The 24898-nt window shown below is 34.3% G+C and overlaps 1 protein-coding gene across 4 annotated transcripts in view; it reads left to right on the forward strand.

Annotated features, from left to right (window-relative positions):
* Positions 1–24898, forward strand: part of Strn3 (striatin 3) — an 80392-nt gene that overhangs the window by 39673 nt on the left and 15821 nt on the right. The window contains exons 6-13 of one of the 4 annotated variants that reach the window (XM_057783205.1): positions 84–210; positions 1660–1801; positions 6427–6537; positions 16936–17076; positions 21050–21183; positions 22702–22877; positions 23036–23083; positions 23344–23465. In XM_057783205.1, coding sequence (XP_057639188.1) covers positions 84–210; positions 1660–1801; positions 6427–6537; positions 16936–17076; positions 21050–21183; positions 22702–22877; positions 23036–23083; positions 23344–23465 — 1001 coding nt within the window. The remainder of the gene's footprint in view (positions 1–83; positions 211–1659; positions 1802–6426; positions 6538–16935; positions 17077–21049; positions 21184–22701; positions 22878–23035; positions 23084–23343; positions 23466–24898) is intronic. The other 3 variants (XM_057783207.1, XM_057783206.1, XM_057783208.1) reach the window with 3 other exon arrangements.

Raw genomic sequence — 24898 nt, forward strand, 5'->3', positions numbered from 1 at the left:
AAAAAATATTAAAGTAGCATGCAGGAAGAAATATTAGAGTCAATGATTGAAGTAGTTGGAATTATCTTTTTCTTTTTCTACAGGCCATCTGGTGATGTTCTTGAGACATTCAATTTTTTAGAAAATGCTGATGACAGTGATGAAGAAGAAAATGACATGATTGAGGGCATCCCAGAAGGAAAAGAGAAACTTCGGATCAGTAAGCACAAAGTAGGAGATTTACATCATTTTCTGTATACAGTAATTTGTACAGTAATTTTTTTAGGTGTCCTTTGAAACATTAATATTGCCAGCTACTCCTGCATTATATACAGATGCAGGAGTTATGATTTCATATATTGATCACTAAATGGCTGAAAAAAGATCTTTTTCATGTATTTGTCCAATCCTATGAAACTTTTTAAAAAAGAAGTGGCATACTTCTACAATCCTACAATCCTATAACAATTTGGAGTCACACTGAAGTTTATCTTGCTATCACATGGGAGGTAAGTGAACAGTGTAGATACTCCCAGTGTGGGTGAGGGACTGATAAGAATTGTAAATATGTGGTAATATCCTGATTATTTGGTAAGGGTTAGCAAAAGTTTACTTTTGCTAATATGCTAAGAAATGGACTTAATGTATTTTAGTAGTGAATGGAGAGTTAGCTCTACAGGACCAAAAGTAGAATATCTCCATTTGTAAACATCAAAGTAGTGTTCAATATTTTGTGTGTATGTCTTTAAAAAGAATAAAAAAGAGTGAGGCCCGAGGTTGTAGGTTAAAGTATCACATAAATTAGATGTGGTGGTGCAGCACTTACGAGGTGAGACCAGGAGGATAGAGAGTTCAAGGCTTCCCTCAGCTAGATAGTGAATTTGAAGTCATTTGGCTTCTTGATACCCTATCCAAAAAAAAAAAAATAAGAAAATAAGAAAAGTGAATAAATTCAATTGTGGCACTTTGAGTTTTTGCAATAATATAGAAAAAAATACAATTATTTCTCAAAAACTTTTAACCTTTCTGAGCTTTTCATATGTGTGATGTACTTTGTGGGTGCATAGAAGTTTTATTTTTTAAACTTATGTGTGTTATAATCTGCATATTTGCCACAGCACAAGGAAGTTAGGACAGTTTTGTGGAGTTAGTTTTTTCCTTCTACTTTAATGTAGTTTATGAGGATAAAACTCAGGTCATTAACAGACATTTTTCCTGCTGAGACACCTCAAAAACCTGAGATTTTGTTTGTTCTGGGAGGTAGGATCCATTTATTATATGTTGCACAACCAATTTAAGATGTTATGCTATGCTGCCATGAGTGATAGTACACAGTTAGCAGTGTGTTTAGCCAATTAACTTAGCAGGATGCGGGTGAGTAGACGACGAGTAGGGATCATCTGTGAAGTTACTATAATTAAAGAACACTCTTGAGGTTAAAACTTCGATCTTTTCTAGCACTACATCTTGTGGGTCACTTTTTGTAAGTGATCTTCATACAGCATGTTGAACTATTTGTCTAGGGCATAGTTTGAGATTTGTGAATCGTGGGAAAAATACAAGTGTGAATCTGAATAATTTCAAAGTAGATTTATAAATATTGTGAAGTGAAAATATTAAAGGTCCTTTTTAAAATGAAGAATTAGAAGTAGTACTTATTAGCTTATTTTCTCTTTACAGATAGGTAATGAAGGTTTAGCTGCTGACTTAACTGATGATCCTGATACCGAGGAAGCACTGAAAGAATTCGACTTTTTAGTGACTGCAGAAGATGGTGAAGGGGCTGGCGAAGCACGGAGTTCAGGGGATGGTACAGAATGGGGTAAGGGGACAAAGAAACCTTGGGTGGGAGGAAATGTAGCTTTTCTAGGTGGTTATTATTAAACATTGTGTGTGGGATCTGTGTGTCTGAGTGTATGGTAACAGGTGAATCGAGAGCAGTTGGTGTTGGTAATTTGAGGCATTTGGTCCTAGTCTATTAGATTTTGTGACTGAGATTTTCAGTAGATGGCTTTTGACTTCAGAAGCTGATCTGGAATGTTTTGTTGATTTTTTTTTTTTTTCTCCTCTAACAGATTTTTTTAAAACAAGAATTACTCAGTTTTATTCATACCCATCATTTAGTTTTATGTAATCAAAGCTTTATGAGAACATACTTCCTCATATGACCATATGGTGTTACCTGTCTTAGTGGTAGGTAGGAATAAATTAATCTGATTTATAACCCTAATAATGAGCAAGATTTAGTGAGGGAATTAAACTTATTGCCTATAATGTTCTGATTACAAATGTGAGTGCCTAAACTTTGAAAGTGATATTTAAAGCTAATAGTAGGCAATGTATAATCAAAAGAAAGAAAGGTGTATCAGTAGTTAAAAACCCTATTTATATACTTATAAAACAAATATATCAAGGTAATAGCTTAAAATGTGTTTTTTCCATTAGTATGTTCATTTAGCCTTTGTTTAATATTTTCTAGTAGGTGGTAGAACTCAAAAGTATATTTATAGAGCTTTTTGTGGAGGTTAGTTTAATACATCTAAAAATATTTATCACTAGTTTTTTTGTTTTGTATTGTTTTTTAAATCACTGTGGTGGTAGAAAAACACACTTGGGCTGGCCATGGTGTCACATGCCTTTAATCCAAGGAGGCAGAGGCAGGCAAATTGCTGAGTTCAAGGCCAGCCTGGGAGTTCCAGGCAGGACAGCTAGGGCTATACAGAGAAACCTTGTTCTCAACAAATGAAAAATAAAAAAAGAAAAACACACGATTATTTTAAAAATGTTGGACTAGCAGGATGGCTCAGTGGTTATGAGCACTTGTCTTTCTGAGGATCAGAGTTTAGTTCCTAGCACTTGATGACAGCCACCTGTAACTCCTATCTTCAGGGATGCTGTCATTTATAGCTCAAATATCATTTTTAGATTTACTTCAGAGAAGAAATAGAAAGGGCATGTTTATTGAAAATATAGACTCCATAGTTACTATCTGGACTTTTGTACATGTTTGTATTTTCTTGAAATGACTGTATTTTAGGAGATTATTTGTTTATAGGAGAAACCTTAAAAGAAAAGCATGTAAATTTATATGTAGCCTATTAAATCTTGGACTGTAGTTTCCCTACAACTTTAAAAGTACTGGTTCTTTTTCCTGAAAATTTCAGTCATGTAAAAGTAGAAATTATATACAGATATTTTATAGTATATGTGTATTTTAGGGACCATAAATAAATATCAGTTATAAAATTAGAAATCACCTACATGATTATAGAGCTAATCATGGTTAAATATGTATATCTATACGTATAATCTCCTTACTTAAAAGTGTGGTGAACATCTGCTTAGCTAAATCTTGACACACAACCATTCTGTTTATCTAAAGTGGCTAGAATTTTAACTTTTAGTCCGAATACAAACATCTCAGAAATTTAATTTGTGTGAAATGAGTAGTCCTTTGTTCAGAGACTTGACCGTAGTTTTAAAGAGGACTTGATCTGTGAGTGACAATTTACCTACCACTACTTGACCTTTATTTTTTTTTTAATTTCCTGGAAATAACTAGGAAAGCCTCTTCGTTCCCAAAGAGACTGGAACTTTGAGCAAGTAGTTTCTGTATAAAAGCAAAAAGGACATTGCAGTGTTTCTAAAATTTCTCTATTCAACAGCTATAATGTTCATTGTTTTTGAAACTTAAGAGTGTGCATGTAAAAACACTGCCTTTATTTTTAATTCATCTGCTCAAGTTTTAATGATTTTTAAATTCGGAAGGTTTTTATGAAATGAAAGTCTTGAACATACTCCAGAATCTTATGTTATGAAACCACTGCTTCTAAAGGACGCTTCTAAGTCTTGTTCTAACACTGCTATTTAATTAGATAATATAGTTTAATTTTATGTTTTTCACAATTAAAAGTACTAGCTGGTATGTCATTATTTGCCTTTTCTCATGGAGATATATGACATTTTAAGAATATTCACTTATTTTCTTCAACTCTTTAAAAATATGATCTTTGGACTTATTAGGATCACAAAATGTAATTAATATCTGAATATTTATATTTACAGACAAGGCATAAAGTGTTATTTTCATAAAGTGAAGCTATTTAAAAATTTATGCTATGGTTAATAGGTTTGTATAATTTTGCTTTGGTGATCAGAATTACCATAATGGAATGTCATGGTTTTGTGGTTTCACATTGTTTGGAATCAACTTTTTTGTGCATGCTTATATTTTCTTTTTGGGGAAAAATAAAGGTTCCCATAATTGATTCAACTTCATTTCTTGGTATCCCCTCCCCTAGATTTTTTAAAACAGGATTAATATGTAGAAGATTATCATCCTGCCTCTTCCCTTTTGCTATTACTTATTTCTTATAAGCGATATCAAATCATCTGTTATTTACCAGGCAAGTTCCAGGATGTTTTTGTGCACATATGCATCCACCAACCTGTTCTTTGCACCGCCTTAGTTTACTTTTGCTTTCTAGATTCGAGGTTATCTTGCAAGTAATTTTTGTTTTGTTTTGTTTTGGTTTTTTTTTTTATTAGTTTATTTATTTTGCTTTTTCACTCTACTCTTTACTGGTGTACTTACAGCCATTCACAGCTTCATTCTTGCTGCACAGACTTAGAAAATTGGTCCTTATCATTAGTTTTTTTTCCTGTGAAGGTTTTGTGCCACTTAAGTCTCAAGGGTTTTTTTGTTTTTGCTTTTAATAAAATCTCTGGCTGTAAAACATACTACTTTTAGGTTGTGCTAATTTGTCCTAGTGTAAGTAATAGACAACAGGAATCATTAGTGTCATTAAGATGACTGTATGAGATGGTCTTGAGGTGTGAGCCCATAACCACAGCCGGTCTGAGACAGGAGGATCATGAGTCTGGACTAGTTGGTGTATGTTCTAAGACCCTGTCCTCAAACAAAAGAGAGAAATTCAAATGACTCAGGCCATGTTACTATGTTCACATTGTTCAGTAAATGAACAGGATTCTTGATACAGCCTAGTTTTCAGGAAACCTTGTGATTAGAGTATATTAAAAATTCGTTTTCTCTTAAGAAAATATTAAAAAACTGCTACAATGGAAGATTTGACAATACTAATCATAAAGATACTAATCTTCAGTAAGTTAGTTTCAAGTACCAGAATTTAGCAAATTAAAACCTTTTCACATACCAACTACTTATGATGGTATAACAAAGGCATAACAGTTGTAGAAGAGAATTGAGGTACAGGAGCTCTTTGAATTTCTTCTCTCTGCTCTTCTAACAAGAGCTCTTGTTAGGCTTGCTTTACACATCAGTCTAGAGGTGCAGGAAGGCCTTTCCAGGATTACGGGAGGCCTAGGGAGCTTTTGAGAACCTGAGAAACAGCATATGCTTAGTTAACACAATTTACAATTAAAATCTTATTATTCGGTATAATTTATTTAAAAACTAAGTGTTTGGGTATAATTTTTATTTATTAAGAGGACTCTAAAATACTGTAACTGTTAAATTTAGTAATAATAAGATTGCCTTAAAACTAAATGAATGAAAACCCTCAAGTTGTAAAATAGCTGTAAGAAAAGCATTTTTATACTGTCTTTTTAAGATTTCTCTAGTTTATTATGAGTAGACTTTTCCCACCAGGCATAAGTATTTACTTAAATATTGCTGAAAACACACACAAGAAAGATAGTACCAAGTATAAAGCAATGTGTGTTTTAACTTCTTTGTGCTTGTCACTGTTTTACCCTCAAAAAAATTCAGCTCAAATCAAGACTTCAGTGGAATTTGAACTTTCTTATTTGTTTTATTTTTATTCTGTTATTTTGCTAATCTTTAGTTGTAGTCCAGTGGAAAAAGGTAATGAAATGTTGAACTGTTGGGATGGGGTGGAGACAGAGGTGGCGTTCTTTGAATGGTTTGTGTGAATTATTTGAGACATTGTATTTGGGAACTACGTGTATTACATTGGATTAGGATGCCTTTCTATCATACAATTATCCTGTGCATGCAGAACTAGTGTGACAGGAATGCATGACTAATTTCATCAATGAAATGGCACTGACATTTATAGCTTGCATTTTATTATGAATTTGCATGCAATTCATTTGTTTGCTTATATGATGCTGGCTGAATACTTATTAACATTTTTCTAAAGATGCAGTGATCTATTTTTTAATATTAGATTTCTAATGTTAGTCCAATGATGAAAGAATATTCCTCAAATTTGTGACACATAAAAATGAAGTATTGTTTACCTGTGGATGATATTAAATGCTTAGGAACTTAAGGACATTTTAGTTGAGTTGGGAACTACAAACTGAGACTGTACCTTTAAAGTGTCTTGAGTATATGCTATTACAATATCTTTATTATGATGATGTAAAGCTTTAAGAGTTTACTGCCAACAGCTTGCATTGCCAACTGCTGATTTTTTTCTTTTAATAATATGCTGCATGTAGATAAAGATGACCTCTCCCCAACTGCTGAGGTTTGGGATGTAGACCAGGTACTAATAAGTAAACTGAAGGAACAGTACAAGAAGGAACGAAAGGGGAAGAAAGGGGTGAAGAGTAAGTGCAGATTATGACTATTATCATTTTTGTATGCTGATATTAAGAAAAAGGTTTTTTGAAATTTTATTTTTTGTGTCATAAAGGGAGCAACTAACTTTAAACTTTGTCTGTTGTATAATTAAAATTTAGGTCAAGTAGAAACGTACTTTAAATATGTAAGATAAAGGTGAAAAGATTTTCAAAATTTAAAGATTTATCAAATTAAAAGGAATATTGTCATTGGTATTCAAAATAATTGAAATTTGCTCAGAAGGGAGTACAAATACTATTTTCCACACATGGATATTTAAAGGTATTTCTAACCCATAACCAGTGTTTATTTGTTTGGGGAACCTTAAGCACAGTGGGAAATGACTTCCCCTGGCTTTTGCTTTTTGGTTATAATCCAATGATATTTAGTGGCCATATGTTTTTTTTTTTTCCCACATATTTTCTTGAATATACTACTCAGCAAAGGCCAGTGGTGTATAAAGTGGTGCTAATGAGGGTTATTCAGTGCAGAGTTGGCTGTTTTTGAGTGTTGTCACTGTAGAACCTCTCAGAGAAGTAACTATTTTGTGAATTACACTTCAGAGCCTCCAGGGAGAATCCTCATACTGGTGATACTGAGAGGAGAGACTTAGAATTTGTTTTGAAAAATTTTCATTTTGAATTGGCTGTAGACTTCTAGTCGAACTTTTATTTCTTTTACTGTATCAGGAGTATTCACTGCTCTTGCAGGGGACCTGGTTCGGTTCCCACATACAGGGCATCTAACAGCCAGCTACCGATTGAATCCCAGAGGGTTTGTCCCCATTTCTGGCCTTAGCAGTAATGCATCCACATATACACAAACATACATGCATGCAGGAGAAATATCCATACACATAAAAATAAATAAGTCTTGCCAGGCACAGTGACACATACCTTTAATCCCAGCACTCGCAAGGCAAAGTGGAGGTAGGCAGATCTCTCTGAGTTCAAGGCCTTCCTGATCTACCCGGGGAGCTCCAGGCCAGACAAGATTGCATAGTGAAAACCTGTCTCAAATAAATAAAATAAAAACTAAAAAGAATAAAGTAATAAGAGTGTCAGGGAGAAAAATAGTACATAACAAAGATTGAGACATAAAGACATTCTCCCTGTTCCTTTTTCTGGTGACAGACACACTAGCTTAAAAAGTGGCAGGCCTATCAGAAACCACTTTTTCTTCGATAATGGAGTTCTTGAGTAATTTAATTTATTGTGGAGTTAACTAGAATTTTGAGAATTTCACCTGTTCCTCCCTCCTTCCTTTTTCCTCCCTTCCCTCTCTCCAAATCTTTATGCTTGCTAGGCAAGCCAAGCACTTTATACTAAGTAACCTGCCAGTTTTCTTGTATAACTTTGTGCTAGCTTGTGTTAGTGCATGTGAATAAAAGGACAAGCTATTGTTAGGACGATTCAGACTGTTATGAATTACACAGCATTAAGAGGGGCTGTGTTGAGTTTTAGCATCATTTATCTCTAATGTGTGCATGTTGAGTATGAAAGCACTATTGCATGGTTAACTTCAGTTTACTCTCCTTTAATCCTAGTACTCAGGAGGCAGAGGCAGGTGGATCTCTGTAAGTTCGAGGCCAGCCTGGTCTACAGAGAGCTAGTTCCAGGACAGCCAGAGCTACCCTGTCTTTAAAAAAAAAACCACAAAAACCTAATAATTAAATAAATGAAATAGCTTATTTTAAAAAAAAAAGCCTAGCGGTTATTTTAATTTAATATAGAAGTATTCCCCTCCCTTTTTTTTTTTTTTAAAACTGGTAAATGTATTTTGTAACCTTTCTTTCCTCCCTTCTCTCCCTCCCACTATGTAGACCAGGCTAGCCTCAAATTCACAGAGATCTTCTTGCCTCTGTTTCTTGAGTGTATGTGCCTATAATCCTAGCATTTAGAAGCCCAAAACAAGACCATTTTAAATTCAAGGCCAGCATTGGCTATAGACCAACTTAGCTGCCTATATAGTGAGACTTTTTTATTTGTTTTATTTAAAGACAAAGTGAAATTTGACCATTACTGCTTGTCAGAAATTAACTGCATTTAATATTTGCATTTAACAATGTTTTCCTAAAATTTTGAAATAATTTTATGTATAAGCCTCTTATATTTTCCAACAAGAATATCTGTCATGTGTTTTATTAGTTTTTTTGTTTTGCTGATATTTAGACATTATATACATTTAGACATAAAGTTGAGATTTTACAAGAGGTATTTTAACATAGATTTAATTTAAGTATGAGGATTTAAGAGAAAGGGAGGTGCCCAGAAATAAAGGATGATGTGCCCAAGAAGTTGGTTGTAGGCTTCCCATAAGTGAGTTTTGTTTTGAGGCAAGGCCTCAATCTAGCCCAAGCTGCCATCGAACTTGTATTTCTTTTGCTTCTGTATTCTTCAGTCTAGTGCTAAGATTATACATGTGTACCACCATCCCCATCTAGAGTGAAACCTTACGGGAGGTGAACTTTGGTTTTTGACCATGTTGAGCACTGAACCTTAGGTTTTATACATGGAAATGCTTACTGCTGAGCTACATCCTTAGCCCTTAAAGTTTCTTAGTTTCTAAAATCTAAATTTTTGGTGCTTGAACAATATTTCATTTTTGTGCATTTAGCCTGGTCTATTAAACTTTAAAGTTGTTTCTGATTTTTAAATATTTATGTAAACATCAGCTTTTAAGATTATCTATGTAAGGGGACATAGGAATTAGGCTTACAACAGAGGGTGTCTTAGGAAATTAATAGAAGTTACTTATCCATTTCCTTCATGGAATTATAAATTAAAAACCAAAAAATTCAGAGTTCAGTAGGAATCTTTCTTGTAGATGAAATTTAAGGAAAAACAGTAGTGTCCTAGCTAGAGGGTATTTCAAGACCCCAGTAAATACCCAGTGCTGCATATTGTAGGTATGTTTTAAATATACATATATGTAGATACTTGCTGGTCAGCTTTCCATCGTGGTGACAACATACATAAAATTCACAGTTTCAGAAAAGAACTAGAAATAGCGGCGTATACATGAGAATGAGAAAAACAATTTTTTATTCGTTTTAAAAATCTCAATTTCACCAGACGGTGGTGGCGCACGCCTTTAATCCCAGCACTTGAGAGACAAGAGGCAGGCAGATCTCTTATGAGTTCAAGGCCAACCTGGTCTAGAGAGCAAGTGTCAGGACAGGCTCCAAAGCTACAGCGAAACTCTATGTTGAAAAACTAAAACAAGCAAGCAAACAAACAAATAAATAAAAACCTCAATTTCAGCCTGACAGCCTTTAATACCAGCATTCCAGAAACAGAGGCCGGTGGACCTCTAATTTCCAAAACATCCAGGGCTATACAGTGAAACCCTGTCTACAAAACAAAACAAAAAAGGAAAAAAAAATATAAAATATAAAAGGGCTGAAGAGATGGCTAAGTGGTTGAGAGCACTTTCAGATCTCTTCCAGAGTCCTGAGTTCAATTCCCAGCAACCACATGGTGACACACAGCCATCTGTAATGATACATGGCGTGGTGGTATCTTCTGGCCTGCAGGCATACATGCAGACAAAACATACATAGTGAATAAGTAAATCTTTTTTAAAAATTCTCAATTTTAAGAATTTTTCTAGCTTTTGACATTCTCCGCTCTCTTTAAATTTTTATTTATTGATTTATTTATTTTGCTACATGCATTAGCTCAATAAAGCTGTGTAAATTGATCATGATTAAACATCACAGTTTGTAGCATTTGAAGTATTTTATACTTGCTTATTTCACATCCAAAATCTGGAAACTTTATTTAGAATATAAAAATCTCTTAAAGATTTCCTTTGTTCTTTGTCTTTAAACAGGAGGAGTGAAACTTCATTATTATTCCCCTTTAATATGAGAGTAATTCTTGCTGTCCTTATTCTTACAGCCACTTGTTATTCTTGTGCCACGTAAAATTTGTGTTGAATTGAGAACTGAGAATGTAATTCTGTTGGTGGAGCCTTGAGTTCTGTCCCCAGTACCACATAAAGCATAGTGTGGTAGGTAGTGCATATTTGTATTCCCAGCTTTCGGGGGCAGGGAGACAAGATGGTTAGAAGTTCAGTGGCATAGAATGTTTGAGGCCAGCCTGGGCTCTGAGATCTGCCTCAGATTTTTTGCATCTTGAGACTCTACATCTATTTGCAATCTTGGTTATTTAATAGAACAACTTGTTTTACTTTTTCTAGTTAATCTCATGTATAGTAATATAAGAAATAAATTCAGGCTTGCAAAGAAAGAGATCACAACCATTGCCAGTAAAGTATCTGGACAAGCCAGCTTTACTCTTGGTCAAGAAGGCGTTCTGAAGAACAGAACTCACCAAGACAGAAAGTACACTTGTTTTTATTTCAGTGCTAGTGGCAACTGTATCTTTTCTCAATCAGCTGGGCTCCAGCTGAAGTTTTACTTAATTGACTAGGCTTCAAAGAACTGAGGCATAGTAAATGAAGTGGGGAAGGGGTTAGCCTCTTTAGTTGGAGAATATAGCAGAGCCTTTATATAAATTAAGATTAGAGGATTAGATTATATAAATTAATATAAATTCAATTATAAATTAAGAATATAATATTAATTATAAATTAGAATATTTGCATAAAAGTCTTGCAAGGTTGGGGGCAATAAAATGATTTTAATTCTTTGTCATAAGTTCATTTTATTATTTATTTGTTTGTTTATTAGTTTTCCAAGGATAGGGTTTCTTAGTGTAGCCCTGGCTGTCCTAGAACTTGCTCTATAGACCAAGCTGGCCTCAAACTCAAAAGCTTGCCTGATCCTAGCTTAAAAAAAAATAAACCAAGTGGCAAGTTTTTATTTCATATTAGTTCCCCAACACTGTGCCCCGTATCCCTTCTCATTTTCTTTGTTGTCTAGCTGTCTTTACCTTGGCTCCATCTCCCACTCTACATCTGACGCCACAGTTTTAAATGACCACTTAATCCTCTGCTCCCAGTTACTTCCTCCCACCTTTTCTTATTTTAGTCATTTTGTCTCATGTCGTTCCTCCCAGTCAGTGCACTTTTGAAAACCACAGTTTCGCTTTGCCGTTCTGGTTATTGTAGTGTCACATTTATTTAATACAACTGTGTCATGTTGTGAAAAACACCTTTTTGTTGTTTGGTCTTTTAATTAAAGGTAGGTAGCCTGAAGGACTCATTTCCTGAATGTTCCCCTAGCAGGTCAGGTCAGATTTTGAAGTTGAGCCCCACCAATGGTATTAGCACCCTACATCAGTAATAAAAGCTGGCTACTGAATGTTTCAATTTAGGTTCTTGGCACACACCTCCCTCCAAAAAAAACCAAAAAACAAAACCCTTTTGTTGAGATACTTTTGTTTTATTGCGTCTTTCTTTTGTATGACTGGAAGGGAAGTTATTTATAACAATGTGAAAGGTTTATTTTAACTATAATGATAGTCAGAAAATAAAACTGTTTACCTCCTAGCCATTAGTTTTGCTGAAGAAAATGTTGATTAGCAAAGGACACATTTGAGACAGTGACAGTGTATGTTTTAGACTTGATAAAAGTGATGTGTGAAGAAGCTTATGTGTCGTGTGTGAATGGATGGAAATGACAGCAGTCAGACAATAAATAGGTCATGGTTTCCATCGTGCTACAGTCTGTTAAGAGGAATGTACATTTCTGTCAGGTCTGGAGTCACAGTTAAGAGGTTTGTGTTTTATAATTCACAGTGTTTTATAATTCTGCCTCCTCTTCTCCCTCCTCTTTGAAACAGAGTCTTATAGCCCAATCTGGCCTTGAACTCTTGATTCTCCTGTTTACATCTCTAGAGTGCTGGGTTTACAAGTATAAGCCACCACACACAGAAAAATATTTTTCTTTTAAATTCCTGCAATAATTAAGAACTGAGGTTTTGTTGTTGTTTTTGTTTTTGAGATAGAGCTGTACTCACTGTGTAATCCAGGCTATCTGGACCAGGTTTATCTCAAACTCCTGATCCTTTTGCCTCAGCTTCTCAAGTGCCAGAACTGCAGGTATGTATTCTAAGCCTGACTCAGTTTGTGTTTTTGAGTAATTAGTGAGCCTTTATGCCTTTGAATTAACATTAGGCACAATAGTCTCATAGTAATACTACTCCAATTTTATCATTATTGGTAATCATTTAAAATTGTGAAATTATTTAGCATCTTTGGTAGGCTTAGCATGAATATGAAGATGCATTAAGTTTGCACTTGAAGGGATGAACAAAGAGTCAGTGGCATGTACAAGCCCTTAGGTTCAGTCAGTCCTCAGTACCTAACTAAATACACTGTTGAGTCTGAAATTGAAAGATTCTCTGCTTTGTAGAACAAAGACTATGGTCTCTGGTTATGAAATCTGCTTTCATCTTTTGACAGCTTTTGAGAAACTAGTATTAGAGCAGAGAAGTTTCATCTTCTCCTAAACTTGGCACTGTGCTACTCAAAGACTAATGTTTAGCTGTAAGTATGTAAAAATAATATTAATTATGTAATATTGGATCCTAAATTTAAGCAGTGACTTGAATATTTATCTCTGCTCACTTCTGTATCTCCAAGTGTACTTATTTAGGAAATTATTTTTATACATTTTTCTAACACAGAGCTTTAAATTTTTTGTTATTATCAAACAAAATTATAAGATTATATTAGTGGAACTAATTTTTAAGGCACACAGACACATAATAAGAGTTTATAGGGACAATCAATAAAATATTTGCAGAGGAAATAGATTTAGTTAGAAAAATGCATAGAATTTGAATAGGCCAATTACACTGAATGTACGTGTTGCATACATTGCATGCATGTGTGAATTTGAGGGGTCAGATATGACCAAATTTAGCAGTGTGTAGTGTGTGTGTGTGTGAGAGAGAGAATTGGAGAGAACAGATATATATGGCTAAATTAGCTTTGTGCCTGTTTAGAAGGAGGTTGCTTGTTTGGTTCCTAGCTGCCCGGCTAGATTAGACCTGAAATAATCACACAGAAACTGTATTAATTAAATCACTGCTTGGTCCATTACCTCTAGCTTCTTATTGGCTAACTCTTACATATTAATTTAACCCATCTCCATTAATCTGTGTATCACCACGAGGTCGTGGCTTACCAACAAAGTTTCAGCATGTCTATCACCAGAGGTGGATCCATGGCGTCTCTCTGACTCAGCCTTCTTTTTCCTAGCATGCCATTTAGCCCCCCCATCTAAGTTCTGTCCTATCAACAGGCCGAGGCAGTTTTTTTATTCATTAACCAATAAGTGCAACACATAGAGACCTCCCACACCATGCCTGTGTGTGTTCTCTGTGCATGTGTGCATATGAATTGGAGAGGGCAAATATAACCAAATCTCTGTGTGTTTGTGTGTATGTGTGTGTTTAAGAACTGGAGAGGGTAGATACGGCCAAATATAGCAGAGAGAGAGTGTGTGTGTGTATGTGTAGGTGTAGGAATTGGAGGTGACCAAATATAGCAATATGCAGAGCAGAATAATTTTGTTGCACGTTATGGAAAGTTAAGGGATTTATATGAAATATGTACAAGATTAAGTAGACCGTTTTAGCAATCTTGGTACAAGAAGTCGTAAGTGCCACTTGGCACTGCTGAGCAAGGAGGCAGTAGAGTAACTGATAATTTGGGAGCCGTAATTTAATGGGTAGTATTCAAATTTGATAGGAAGCAAGTGTGACTTGAAAATTTAAAGAAAATTGATATACTACAATAAACCATAAAGATGAGAGTCTTGATTAGCAGTTAAAAGTTGAAAAAAGATTAATATGAAAAACAATTTAAAGGAAAATTCTTTTGTAAAAAATAACTGATTTTCCTCTTTTATTGTATAAATTGTAGGATTATCAAGATTTACTTGCAGAATTTTAGCTACTGAAACTAAATTAATAGTGGTATTAATCATACAAATCAGAAAATTTTAAAGAAGAGTTATGTATGAGAAAGAATATTTTTGTTTTCTTTGACATTGAATTTAGCTGGTTGGATATTTAATCAACTTTTTTTTTTTGTTAGAGAATTTATGCCAGGTAGTTATGGCACACACCTTTAATCCCAGCACTTGGAAGGCAGAGGCAGGGGATTTCTGTGAGTTCAAGGCCAGCCTGGTCTACAGAGGTGTTCCAGGACAGGCTCCAAAAGCTACACAGAGAAAGCCTGTCTCAGGGAGTGTGTGAAAGCCTGTCTCAGGGAGTGTGTGTGAGAGAATTTATGATTGCTTTACTGGCAGAGGAAAAAATGCTCAGGTGATCCTGAGTTTCTCCTTTATAGTTCTTTTGCAAAATTCAAAGGATAGTGTTTATTACACACAATGGAAAAACTGAGTTTTGTGACCAGTTTTAGTTAGGAATTACTATAAAATGATGTGCAAAATTTCTCTTATTTCCATTACATCTTGGTATTCAGTTGCTTCTCATTCTCATTATTTTCTCTCTCTTTTTTTAAATATTTATTTATTATGTATACAATATTCTGTCTGGGCTGGAGAGATGGCTCAGAGGTTAAGAGCACTGGCTGCTCTTCCAGAGGTCCTGAGTTCAATTCCCAGCGACCACATGGTGGCTCACAACCATCTGTGCTGAGATCTGGCGCCCTCCTCTGGCGTGCGGGCATACATCGAGGCAGAATGTTGCATACATAAATAAATAAATAAATCTTTAAAAAAAAATACAATATTCTGTCTACGTGTATGCCTGAAAGCCAGAAGAGGGCACCAGAACTCATTACAGATGGTTGTGAGCCACCATGTAGTTGCTGGGAATTGAACTCAGGACCTTTGGAAGAACAGGCAATGCTCTTAACCTCTGAGCCATCTCTTCAGCCCCTCATTATTTTCTCATATACAGATAAATGGCATTTCATGTAGACTGCCAGGGATTTTAATCACAGAGAATCTTAATTTAGTTATTAGTTCAATAGTGTTCATGCTAGTGGATATGAAGTCATGATGTTTAACCTTGGATATATTCTAATTGCTTTTATCTTATGCTGATATTTAAAATGCTTTTTTTCTAAATTGATTTTCTGACATTTTGTTTTATTTCTTGAGACAGGGTTTCTCTGTGTAACAATACTGACTATTCTGGAACTCACTTTTTACACCAGACTGGCCTGGAACTCCGCCTTTCTCTGCCTCCAGAGTACTGGGGTCAAAGGTGTCTGCCACCACCGCCCGGCATATCACCTGACTTACTTAAACAAAGGCTTTCATACTATATGGCTCAAAATGACTAATTCTGCTCTCTCTCTCTCTCTCTCTCTCTCTCTCTCTCTCTCTCTCTCTCTCTCTCTCTCTCTCTCTCTCTCTTTCTTTCTTTCTTTCTTTCTTTCGATTTTCGAGACAGGGTTTCTCCGTAGCTTTTTGGTTCCTGTCCTGGAACTAGCTCTTGTAGACCATGCTGGCCTCGTACTCACAGAGAACCGCCTGCCTCTGCCTCCCGAGTGCTGGGATTAAAGGCGTGCGCCACCACCGCCCGGCTAATTCTGCTATTTCTAAATTTTTTTTTTTTTTTTTTTTGGTTTTTCGAGACAGGGTTTCTCTGTGGTTTTGGAGCCTGTCCTGGAACTAGCTCTTGTAGACCAGGCTGGTCTCGAACTCACAGAGATCCGCCTGCCTCTGCCTCCCGAGTGCTTGCTATTTCTAAATTTATAGTTAAAGAATAACTGCCGAAGCTTTTGGGCTCTGTCTTTTGTCTGAATTATCTAGGCAGTAGTTGAAATTAAACTTTAAATTTAAAGCCTATGACAGTGCTGACTTACTTCTATCATTACAAGATATTTAAAAGACTTCTGGAGAACTCCATTTCCAAATTTGGAAAAGGGAAGTTTTGAGGTAAACAATTCTAAGAAACAAATTTAACAAATTGGGTTGAATTGTCAATGACAAATTTTTATTAATATGATGGGAAAATATCCAAAAAACAGCAGGGAAAGTTAATTGTTTGTTGCACCCTTATAAAAGTCCTTTTGTATGTATTTCTTTGACTTTTTAAGAACATTTAATTTGAAAGGCCCATGTTTTGTTTTATGCACTAATAAACATCGGTTTTAAATACCAATAATTTCCGTTGTTGTTATAGCATTTTTCTGTGACAGAGTTTATAGACTCCAAGTTGAATAATAGAAGTTTTTCTTCTTTCTCCCCCTCCACAGTATGTTTCAAATACAGTGTTTATGTTCTATCCAGTGTTCCACAAAGAGCCACAAAATAGTGACTCTTCAACATATTTAAAAGTTTTCAGAGTATTTTGGAAAATGGTATATAAATGATAGCTTTAATAACTTGGAGTTTTTATTAGTCTGTTTTGTTAGTAAATTGCTTTACTAAGGCTGCCAGCAGTCAAGCGGTAGTTATTAAGTGCACCTCTACTGCTGACGTTAATTTACAGGGGTCAACAGGACAAAACTCTGCGACATGATCGCTGATCTGGGAGATGATGAGCTGCCCCACATCCCTTCAGGAGTCATTAATCAGTCTAGGTCAGCCTCTCCTAGAATGACTGATCATGAAGGTGCAAGAGCAGAGGAAGGTACAGCATTTAGCTATCATGTTTGTTTGTATTGCTGAGTTCCTTAACTCCATATACAAATGTGCCATTGTGTAAAATGCTAAATATCATCCCACATGATCATTAGAGGCCTTGGGGCAAGCTCAGGGATGAAACATGGCTTCCAGTTCTTTATATTTGTTTTTGTTTTCATGTTAGATGTAGCTGTTTCCATTGTAGGTCAGTTCATTGTGCCTTCCTTAAATCTACTTATAGCTTAAAAATCTAGTATTAGGAAAAGAACAATTTCTAAAACTAAACTTTAAATAATATAGGTGAGGGGAAGCTAATTCTTAGTAGTGTGGTTTAAATGTTAATAACCACCACTTAATAGAAGTGCTAGACAGTGTGTTGGGGAATCTTACATACATATTATTCCTAAAAATAAATGTAACTGTTAATCATTCTAGAATAAGGAACATCATTCTGTAACTTTGTATCTAGGATTCATGGCCTAGTTTTCTAAAATCCGTCTAAACCAGAAGTACATAGAAAGTGAAAATACTACTTAAGCATTTTGAAACTGATTTTACCTAAAGATACATGGATTTAGTTGACTAATTTATAATTCTGGGTGAAGATATACTTCTAACTAATCTCAGTTTTTAAACAAAATTACTTTAATATGATGTATATATGATAACATATTAACAATTTTACTTAGATTTATTTTATTTATGCTTACACTTCTATAAAGGGGTTTGTTTGCCCGTCTCAAATTTTTATATACAATTTGTTCTAATTTCTTACTAGATATTTTCCTTACAGCAAAACTGAACAATTTTTCCTCAATTTGTGACTTCTTACCTTTTTCTTTAATTCATATTAAATTTTAAGGAAAGATTTTAAAAGATCTCTCAATAAAACTATTACAAAAGAATGGAAATTAAAATAATGATTTTTTTTCTGTATTCATTTTCTATGTCCACTGAGCTTTTTACTTTTACTATTTTCTAAACTAGAGATACCAGCTCTAATATTTTTATTTTTGTCTTTGGGATCTTCTTTTCCCAAGTATTGTAGTACAGTTTACTAACATTTTAGACTGTAAAATTTGCAGTTTAAGGCAAAGTCAAATTAGTGAACGAACCCTTTTTAGTGTTTCACACCATTTTAGGGGGAAAGCCCATAGGCTGATTCTACATAAAAGGTGATTTGGAGCTTTCTCTGTGTGTTTGTCAAGTGTTATGACTGTGTTTTTTGTTTTTAAAGAAAGTAAGTCTCTAGTCACTTTCATAGTTGTGTGGGAAGGTGAGTGGGCACCTTGGACTTCATTACATTTTAAAAGAAGGGCTCTTCCTAAAATTTGTCATTTAGAGATTGGAAAACTGCAATTGGTTTATTTTTATGACAATTTTCATTTTGGTGCTTTTGGAAAAAAACATTTCACGTCACATTTTCATTTATAAAGAACAAATACTTGTTTTCTAGTGTCACAACTTTTAAAAACTGTTGCTACTACAGACAAGATTATATTTCATATTTACACTGGCATGATTAGAATCAGTCATTGGCCGCTATGTTCTTTAGGCTTAATAAAGTTGTAAGAAAGGGTCCGGGTTGTATCTCGGCATCACAGTACTTGTCTAACCATGTGCCAGGTCCTGGGTACAGCCCTGCAGAGCACATGCAGAGGCACACTGGAAGAAAAAGGAAGAGTTGGTATGTGAGCTACAAGTTTCCTTGTTCACACTGTCTATCAGAAGAATTTATTACAGGACTTTTAAAAAGGACCTTCTGAAAAAATACTATTTTATAGGCTCTAAGATTCTCACAAAAGACAATTCTGCATAATAAAAATTTCTGTCATTAAGATAAAGTTTATGCCGTTGACTCCAGCACTTGGGAGGTAGAGGCAGGAGGATCTTTGTGAGTTAGAAGCTATCCTGGTCTACATAGCAAGTTCTAGGATGGTCAGGTCTATATAGAAAGACCCTATTTAAAAACTCATTTAATAATTTTATTTTAAATTGTTGATTATATTTTTATGCTGTGTTAGTGCTGTGGGTAATTTTTATTAACTTAATATGCAAAATATATATGAATTCTTCCAGCAGAGATATAAGAGCAAAAAATTAAAGATTTACTGTGATTACTGTATGCTCCAGTGATGGGTGATAGGGAAAGCAGAAATAATAGCTTAAGAGATTTTGCATATATACATACATGAATAAATATTAAGAATAATATAGCTTGCTAGATGTAAACACATGTGTATCTATAGAGAAAAGGTATATAGATGTAGCATAATATTTTTTGAAAAATAAGCCAGCTAAAGTTGTTGGGCCACTTCTCTTTTTATGCCTGGAAGTTGGTCAATGGTTGATCAGAAATAATCCCACAAAAAGTGTTTGTAACAAAATGAGTTGATTGGTGATGGTAAAACTGTTTTATTTGACTTCTAAATTTGTGTTAATGATTATTTGTATAATTGCTACTGAAAGGAATTGTAGAATTTTATCTTAAATTGTTTTAAAAACAAATTATGAACTTAAAATTTTAGACTGGTAAAAATTATAAAGTAAAATTTACTTGCTGACTTTTTTGTGATTTTTAAACTATTGATCTTATAGTTCTTAGCTGCTTTTTGTATTATCAGTAACTATGTACTAACATTGATAGAAGCGATTAGTACTATGTATTGTTCAGATTCAAGTACAACCATTGAATGATGGCTTGGTAATCATAGTAACTGTCATAATCATTGTTTAATGTGTGGGATACTTACCATCTCACACATACATTGTATATATTTTATGAAGGGTTTTTAAATTAGAGTAGTTGTTGAATTACACCTTCTTTAAGGGGTCACTTGAATCAAATTGCACAGAATAAAGAAAAATTCTAAATTAAAAATGAATTTTACTTTGGTAATAGTATATATCAATTGTATGAGTTATTTTCAGTAGTATTAGTGAATTAGTATTAGTGTATTTCAGTGTGCCTGTTTCCTGTAGTGTATTAAATACATGCCATTTTGTAAGAATTTTCCATATTTTATTAGCCCGAGTTTTTGAATAATTTTTAAAAATTGGTTCATAATTTTAAATATTTAGGTTCTTTTGTAATTAGTGTTTCCTTTTTGCCATCTTAAAGCTACTATTTTGATTGCAAAGCACATGCTTAAAATTATCTTGGATGGTTGCTTACACTTTAACCTATCTAGTTATAGTTATTCAAATGATTGCACTTTCATTCCCACTGCATTGTCAGTGTAGAAAGCTGTGCTGCATGAGGCACAGGTGAGGCAGCTCAGTGAAGTGATGCGGTCCTTTCAGTTTTCATCGATACTCACGCAGCCATTCTGATTGGAAACCTAAAGTCTGAAGTGAACGTAAATTAGTTTTTTTTAACTTTAGCAACATCATAATATATAAAAGAGGGCATTAAAATGAAGCCATAGGAAAGTTATAAAATTGGAAGGCATTTCTTTTAGGATACTATCATCAACTACTAGTAGAGCCATCTTTTACTAGACCATCTTGGTACTAATTGAAAGGCTGTGTCTCAGAGTGTCTGGAAGTATATCCAAGTGCTCCTTCACTTCTTTAGAAAGCAAAGGGACTTCATAGTAACTTATGCACTTAAATAAATCTACTTTGAGGTTGGTAGACATCTGTTCTTTATAAGTGGCTGAAATCTGATGATTTAATCAAAAATTGTCCTGTTAAAATTTACTGAGGTAGTAAGGGATCTAAATAGATAAAATGTTTATGTTCTGCCTCCACTCTGGGTTGATGTGCAGTGTTTATTCAGTCTGGAAGATAATCATTACATTGTTGTTTTAGCACATTTATTTCTACTCAGTAGTAGGATTTTTTTTTGTATGTGGAAGTGGGAAGTTGAATTCATAATATTGCTGAATTTTGTGACTGTTTCGTGCTTAAATTCCCCACAATATTGTATTGTACTGTATGATTTTTCAGCATTTAAGAAGCGGTTTTGTTCTTTATAGCTGAACCAATAACGTTTCCATCTGGAGGAGGCAAGTCATTTATTATGGGTTCTGATGATGTTTTGTTAAGTGTACTGGGCCTTGGAGACCTTGCAGACTTGACGGTAACAAATGATGCAGACTATAGTTATGATGTAAGTGCAGTTTTATTTTTAATTTTTTAATGATTTAATAGAAGGCTCCTTATTCTTTGGAATCATTTATAACAGAATTAATGTCAAGGTGCATGGAAAAGATAAGTTTAAGTGTGCAGATGTGTTGATTTGAAATAACGTGTAATTTTGCTTTAAAATTTTTTCTTTGTGGTGTTTAAATCTTTCTTAGTAATTTTGGTGGATTAGGTAGGCGTTTAGGGTTATTACTTTAAAGTACTGGTTTTTAATACTTACTTAATTTACTGGTTGATAAATACATCTTGAGTAGTTAACTTATTTACTGAGTTGAAGCCATATTTTATGCTAACAAGTAGACACTAGAGAAATTAGGTTTTTCCATCAGGATTAATTTTGAAAGCCATGTTTTGTTTTTTTGAAAACTCTTTTTTGTCAGTCACAACCAAGTTAGCTTGTATCATTTCTTGAATGTTTAGCTTCTCTTGAGGGTTAGTAAAAGGAGATGGGAAGAATTGTGTTAGTATTAGACTAGGGTTGATTAAATATTTTCCAAGCATAAACACTCATTAGAGAGTTAACTATATTTTAGATACTTTTGCATTTTACCTTAGTTTTTCAGCAAATTTTTCGGCAAAAACATTTGAAAAATTAGACTTAAGGTAGGATGTTTTTTAAAGATAAGTGCCTTGGTGGGCTGGATTATTCTTACTAATAATTTTAAAGCATATTTGCAACTAAATTGATAAACTTTTAGCTGCTTTAGAACTGGTGTATCTTTACTGATGTAGAAATAAAAGGGAAAATATTAAGCTTTATTAATATCAAAAATTAGGAAAAGTGCTCACCTAGGATGCCCAAAGCCCTGGGTGTTTGATCCCCAACACCACATAATATTGGCAGGGCAGCTCATGCCTGTAATCCTAGCATTTGGGAAACAGGGCCAGAAGGATCGGGAAATTCACGGTACTTAGTGAGTTCAAGGACAGCAAGGGCGACACAAAACTCAATCTTTGAAGGAAATTAAGAAAAGAAAGATTTAGGAAAATAGTCATAAAGAGATTTTAGTTCATTGTTTTAAAACTTAAGTCCCTTAACTTTCTGCCTTGCAATTGTTCACATACTTGTCAATTTCCTAAATGGAAACTGTCGTGTTCACTGTACCCTTGAATAGCTCGTAATTTTTATATTCCTGTTTTGCTTTCTTGTAAATCCTTATGGCAGTGGCAGTTCCCTGTTCTCACTTGACTTTGATAGGAGCGGTAGAATTTATTCATTCATTCATTTATTTATTTGATGGCTAGACGAAAACAGATTAAGGAGTTCTTTGACTTGGGTATTTGAAAGTTTAACAAAACTATTTTTCTAAATTCTTATATAAAGATTGACTTGTTGTGAACTTTAAGGTCATTAAAACAGCCCCTGGATATTTTAGTGAGACAGTTTTATATGTTTTAAACACACCAAAAAGAAAACAGAAAAAGTCCACGTGCTTACCAGTTTATTACTTTTACCTGTAAATAGTACACTTTTTTATTTTAGTTGCCGGCCAATAAAGATGCCTTTCGAAAGACTTGGAACCCCAAGTATACACTACGTAGTCATTTTGATGGAGTCAGAGCATTAGCTTTTCATCCTGTAGAACCTGTGCTGGTTACTGCCTCTGAGGACCATACCCTGAAACTTTGGAATTTACAAAAGACAGTTCCTGCCAAAAAGCAAGTATTTTAATATTGATTGCTTTTTCCTTCTAATTTTGTTCATATGGATAATTCTTCTTTATTATCCTGTGTCTTTAGTACATCTGCAGTATCAACCAGTGATTCACGATGATTTAATGTGTTCTCTTCCCCTATTCTTTTTCTCCCTCTTTTAGGAGTGCCTCTTTAGACGTAGAGCCTATCTACACATTTAGGGGTCACATGTAAGTTTTTTTGAAATAGTACTTAATGAGCAACTCCAATTACTGTTTGTAGTTGGTACTCTCAAAACCTAATTTACTCAATACTTGATGTTAGAGAAGACATATTAGTTGAATTTGATTAATTATATTTAAATATGACCTATTAGTACTTTTCAGATGTATGTTTTGTTTAGATACCACATAAATGAATAGATGAAGGGGGTAGGGGTTTGAGTTTCTTAGAATTTATAAGTAATTTTCCCTCTCTCTTTCTGTAATAGTGGCCCTGTTCTTTCATTAGCTATTAGTTCTAATGGAGAACAGTGTTTTAGTGGTGGTATTGATGCAACCATTCAGTGGTGGAATATGCCTAGTCCTAATGTGGATCCCTATGATACATATGGTAAGTAAAGAGGCACAATGGGTCTTTTTAGTGAATAGAGCTTTCTATGGGACAATGGTCTGTACCCTGTCACTTGTATTTTAAATAAATGCTGACTGGCCAGTAGTCAGGCAGGAAGTATAGGCGAGGTGACCAGGCAGGAAGTAGAGGCGGGGCAACAAGAATTCTGGGAAGAGGGAAGTTTCAGTCTACAGTCTTCAACCAGACAGAGAGGAAGCCAGACACAGAGCAAGCAAGATGTGACTGCCTCGCCGAAAAAGGTTCCAGGCCATGTGGCTAATTCAGACAAGAATTATGGGTGAATATAAGTTATAAGAGTTAATAAGAAGCCTGAGATACTAGGCCAACCTGTTTATGATTAATGTAGACCTCTGTGTGTTTATTTGGGACTAAACTGCTATGGGACCTGGTGGGACAGAAACCCCCCATCAACAAGAGCTGACAGAATTCTGTAGTTCAAATGTTATTACAAAGTTGTTCAGACATAATTTGTTTATTGTATTTGCTAGAAAGTTTATTTAAAAAGATATTGGTGTTGGAGAAATAGCTCAGGGGTTAAGAGACTCAATTCCCAACATCCACATGGCAGCTCAGAACTGTCTATTAACTCCAGTTCCAGGGGATCTGCCATCCTCACACAAATATACATGTAGTCAAAACACCAATGCACATAAAAATTAAGTAATTTTTTTTTTGGAAAAAACTAATCATGTCATGAATATTTTATTGTTTGAATTAGTGCTTTATTGTCTCTAAAACATTTCTTAAATATTAATTTCAGTTAACAAAAAGAAGAGGGGAAAATTATTGAAGTAACACATTTTTAAACTTAAGAGATAGTATGTATAATCCTTAAGTGAAAGATAACAGAAACAATAGGGATAGAATGGTCAGGGTATATATAATTCATTACATCTTCATAGAGGGCCAAAATTTTTTAATTTCAAAATGAAAAGCAAAATAAAACTGATTTTTTAAAATAAATGACACTTTGAGAAACTTGGTTAAAAACTTAAATTTTTACATGTTCAAATACATTAAGTAGGCATTGTTCATAATGACTATAAAAAACAAAACAAATATTTGAGCTCTTTGTTATTGTTGGTTAACACATGCTTAGTGCCCACGTTCTGTAATGTAAGACATAATGGTAAGTACTTCGTTCAGAGAAATAAGATGGATGTGAGAAAAGCAAGGGATTAGGGCAGGGAGGTTTTAAAGAAATGGGTTTAACATATATTGGTTAAATACAGTAATATATAGTGGTTTATTGATAGGTTGTGTTATTCTTGGTTTAATTGTATTTGAAAAGGAAGTTTTATTGATATAATTGCGTTGGACTGTAACTCACTCTGTAGACCAGTCTGGCCTCAGACTCACAGAGATCTGCCTGCCTTCCCAAGGCAGCTAAAATTGGTTGTTTTAAGGTATTA

This window comes from Chionomys nivalis, chromosome 10, assembly GCF_950005125.1.
Source record: "Chionomys nivalis chromosome 10, mChiNiv1.1, whole genome shotgun sequence".
In the NCBI taxonomy this organism is placed as follows: Eukaryota; Metazoa; Chordata; class Mammalia; order Rodentia; family Cricetidae; genus Chionomys; species Chionomys nivalis.